This window comes from Cryptotermes secundus, unplaced genomic scaffold, assembly GCF_002891405.2.
Source record: "Cryptotermes secundus unplaced genomic scaffold, Csec_1.0 scaffold1848, whole genome shotgun sequence".
NCBI lineage: Eukaryota > Metazoa > Arthropoda > Insecta > Blattodea > Kalotermitidae > Cryptotermes > Cryptotermes secundus.
This window is the reverse complement of record NW_019729945.1, coordinates 147,437-151,486: the sequence shown is the minus strand read 5'-3', so window position 1 is coordinate 151,486 and position 4,050 is coordinate 147,437. Positions and strand designations below refer to the sequence as shown.

The 4,050-nt window shown below is 38.2% G+C and overlaps 1 protein-coding gene across 3 annotated transcripts in view; it reads right to left on the bottom strand.

Annotated features, from left to right (window-relative positions):
• Window positions 1–1,320: 1,320 nt before the first annotated feature.
• LOC111865917 (fatty acyl-CoA reductase 1) overlaps window positions 1,321–4,050 on the bottom strand; it is a 5,224-nt gene continuing 2,494 nt past the window's right edge. The window contains exons 2-3 of one of the 3 annotated variants that reach the window (XM_023854363.2): window positions 2,213–2,439; window positions 1,321–1,616 (exon numbers count right to left, since the gene is read on the bottom strand). In XM_023854363.2, coding sequence (XP_023710131.1) covers window positions 1,347–1,616; window positions 2,213–2,439 — 497 coding nt within the window. In that variant the 3' untranslated portion in view covers window positions 1,321–1,346. The remainder of the gene's footprint in view (window positions 1,617–2,212; window positions 2,440–4,050) is intronic. The other 2 variants (XM_023854364.2, XM_023854365.2) reach the window with 2 other exon arrangements.

The window sequence follows — 4,050 nt, the reverse complement described above, 5'->3', positions numbered from 1 at the left end:
ATGTGCCACATTTTCAAAACATCTGTTTCCTGAATTTATCTCATGATTTTGACCTGCATTCTGATGATGAGACAGCAACATATACTTAGTTTTCTCTGGTTTTACTTGTAGACCAGCCTCCTTACTAGTGTCAGTTAAAGTTTGTTTGCTTTTGTTTATGAAATCTATATTATCACCCAGTAGATTCACATATTCAGCATAGACCAGCAGCTGTTGTGTTCCAATTAATTTCAGACCCGCTTGATTTTCCTGGACTTTCCTAATGGCATATTCTAAAACAAAGTTGAAAAGTAGTGGTGATGAAGCATCCCCTTGTTTTAGACCCTTCCAGATATGAAAAATATCAGACTTTACTATGTGTTTCGTTTAAACACATTTTAAGCAGCTTAAGTAGTTTCATGGGTACACCAAACTCTTTGAGAATATTGTGCAATACTTCCCTCCCAACTGAAAATAGGCTTTCTTGAAGTCTATGAAAAGCTGATGTACTGTCTCATTTTATTCCCATTTTTTCTCCAGTATCTGATGAATGCAAAAGGTCAGATCAGTAGTTGATCTGTTATGTCGAAACCCAAATGCAGGGGAGTACATATTCTGCTTAATATAACTTGCGGTGGAAAACTTGAAAAAATTTCGCAGAAATACAGATGTTCATGATTTAAACACAAAATGTGGATATGTCCATCATATGCCAAATGTTAAACTTAATAATTATCAAGAGCATACTATACAAGTATCAAGTTAATCATTAATCTTCCACCTACAACCAAGACTTAAATCATGATATAAAAGTGATCTAGCCTGCATTGAGTATTGCTTCTTAACTCACTCTTACTCTGCAGTTGATCTTACCTTTCTGGAAAAGTTCCTTCCTTCCTAGTATCTGTGTGCACTCAGCACACCACTGTGAGTACCTTGAGGGTCTGCTGGAGACTATGCATTCTGTCTATGTCAGGTTGCATACCAATGTCCATGAAACAGTGCACACTTCTATCCCATCATGTTTCAATGTCAGTAGGCATAAATAAGTCATTTAAAAGTCTTCTGACAGTGGAATCAATCCCAAAATTAGATCTGTTCATTATTCAGAAATGCACTGGGTTTGTTTAGAATTATTATAAATTATGAAAGAGGATTAATGCAAGAGCCAGGGCTATGGGCCATTTAAAGGTATAACACTATGTTCACTGAGAGAGACTGAGGAAAACAGTGAAAGCTTCAATGAGGTTAGTCAGTTCGTAGCTTTGAATCAAACTGAATAGTTATTGAGTATACAACATGTCAGGTACATTGCTGGGAAACATCACTTCTTCAATTTTAAGCAGATAATATAAGATGAGGCGCTTTCATACAGTGTGGTAGCTCACCTTCAAATGTGGCATTTCTCTTGCTAGATCTAGCATGTCCTTAGTTCCTAGAATGTTTATGGCAACAGCTTTTGTAAGTTTTTCATCAAAACGAACTGTTGCTGCAGCGTGGAATATTATGTTAACCTGATGGACTAACAGAGCATGGTCCTCTTGGCTCAGTCCAAGTCCTCGTTGTTCATTGTCACCTGTGACAAGAACAACTTTGCTGATGCAGTTTGGTTGTTCCCGCTGTAGTCGTTCATACAGCTGCAATGATGAAACAAAGAGTTCCTTGAAGGGATAATACTAAGGACCAGATTATAACAAGAAATTACTCTGACCCTAATGCAGCAGCAAAGCATTTACAGCAAGATTATAAGTGTATTTAAGGGAATGTAACATATTCTTCCCACTAGTAGATAAATTGTCCTGTTACAGGTATATTACAACATGAAATATGCCCATCTCTTAATCAGGATTAACATGTTTTTTTTTTCTCTGTATTGAAAATCTTAAGCTTTTATAGACACACGATGTTCCAAAACGCAGTCTTTTCATTTCCATTATAGATCTTTTAATTTACTTCCTCTAGGTTTAATTTTAGAATCATGGAGGCATTCCGTCAGAACATATCATTTCAGTATATCCTTTACAATAAAAACTGCACCGGAGTTGAACTTCTATCTCACTGCTGAGAACCTAACATCTGTCTGATCACAGGCACAGCACCTCTCATTTAAACAAAATAAGCTGTACCACCTTACCACCACAGTCTTCATAACGAACAGTGTTCTATACCAGTACTACAAATCTATGAATTACTACTGGCTGGATTGATGAGAAGAATACAAAAATAGACTTACATAGCTATCAAATATTTTCTTAAGGCGTTCCTTTTCTGTCATTCCCTTCTTAGGTCTGATGATTATGTAGAGTTTGTCTATTTGACAGGTGCGGAGAAGTTTCTCCATTAGCACCTGACCCATGAATCCTGTTGCTCCGGTGAGAAGGACCTGAGCACCCCGAAATAGTTCCAGGATGTTGCTATTTCTCAGGTCCACACCCTTCTTGTCCATAGTTGTCATTGTTTCTGTGGAGTATAAATGCATGAGTACAGCTGCAAAAAAATATTGTGGTTTAATGGAGACGAATGTCAGCAAGAAATGAAGCAAATCGCACAATGAAGAATTTTTGTTTACATTCTTCTGGTATTGTTGTAAGGTAAAGATGAAGCTTTTCTTGTTCTTAAGTAATAAAGCATCATGCCATGAGGATGTATGGGGGAGTAGAGATATATATCCACCATTTCCTTGACCTCATCTCTAAAGCAAGGGTGAGTAGTCATCTCCAGGCTCTGGCCACTTTTTCCCAGGGAAAGACACCATTGTGCCCATTGGGTAGGAGACTGGGGTGGGCCTCAATGCCAAGTCTGGACACTGTGGATTAGAGAAAAATATCTTGCCCCTGCCTGGAGTCAAACCCTCACCATCCAGCCTGTAGCCTGTCACTATATCAATGAGTGTCTAGTTAAGTAAAAGAAGGTCTGATTATGTCACTTGGAATTGTCTTGAAGACTTATACATCCCTGTTTTTTTATGATGTCAGGAGTCACTCCCTCTAGTAAGTTCTGTGGCGTGTTATGAGGTTAGCCTCTCTCCAGTTACAAATATAGTATGCATCATTATTGTCATGTAAGTCAATGAGTTCGGGTGTTATCTCAACACTGAACAGCAGTAGAACACACAAAATAGACACAACTGTACATGCATTACATACAAGCACGCATGTGGAGCACAGATAAAGACTAGGTACTAAGGCACTAGACACTAGGAAAATTTCCTCCATACTTGTTCTGAAAACATCTGGCATAAGGCATTTACTGCCAAGGGACAGATACCTAGGATTTGCTGAGAGCCGTTTGAACCATTCCTCATGTGGACAGTGCTGGATGGGGTATTACACTGAGTGTCTATCAAAAAGTTAATACTGTTTGCTGCTTACTTTATAATCTGATAATGATTAATATGCAGTATGAAAATTGTGGTGTAGTGGACAGTACCACTGTTTCACCTGTGGGAAGAGCCTTGGTTTCTTAGGTTGGGGCTGGCTGATTCATTTATGTGTAATGTTATAGTGGCAGAATTTTAATAATGAAGAGTGGAATTTTTATGTATTATTCCAATGTGTTAAGGAGCACATCTTGAGTAAGACCATTACATAATGAAGAATTTCGTGTTAATGATCTTCCAGTATTGTTATGGTAGGTAAATAAAAGAAGGTTTGATTATTGCACTTGCAACTGAGAAACAAGAAGTACTTGGAATTTTGGTGGGAAACTGCTTGGACAGTGAAAACTTAGAAGACTAGGAAAGACTTAAAGACTTGAGGACTAATAATCCTTAAGAATTTTGACTCCTTGATCTTAAGCCAGCTTAACCACCCTCTTATCCTTCCCAGAATTAACTGCAAGACTTTCTTTCATTTTGGATTATAGGTGCACTAGAAAACTCTTTTGAAGCTTTTAACTCTTTGACTGGCGCGGGCGTGTTTTAACGCCCGGACGATGCCAGCCGTTCCCTGGCGTTGGCGTGTTTTAACGCTTTGACAATCTCTTCCCTTCTTTGCTCTCTTGGCACTCATCAACCAAAGACATATATGTGATAGTTTTTGTGCATGTTTGTAAAGAACCCTTGTAAACTTT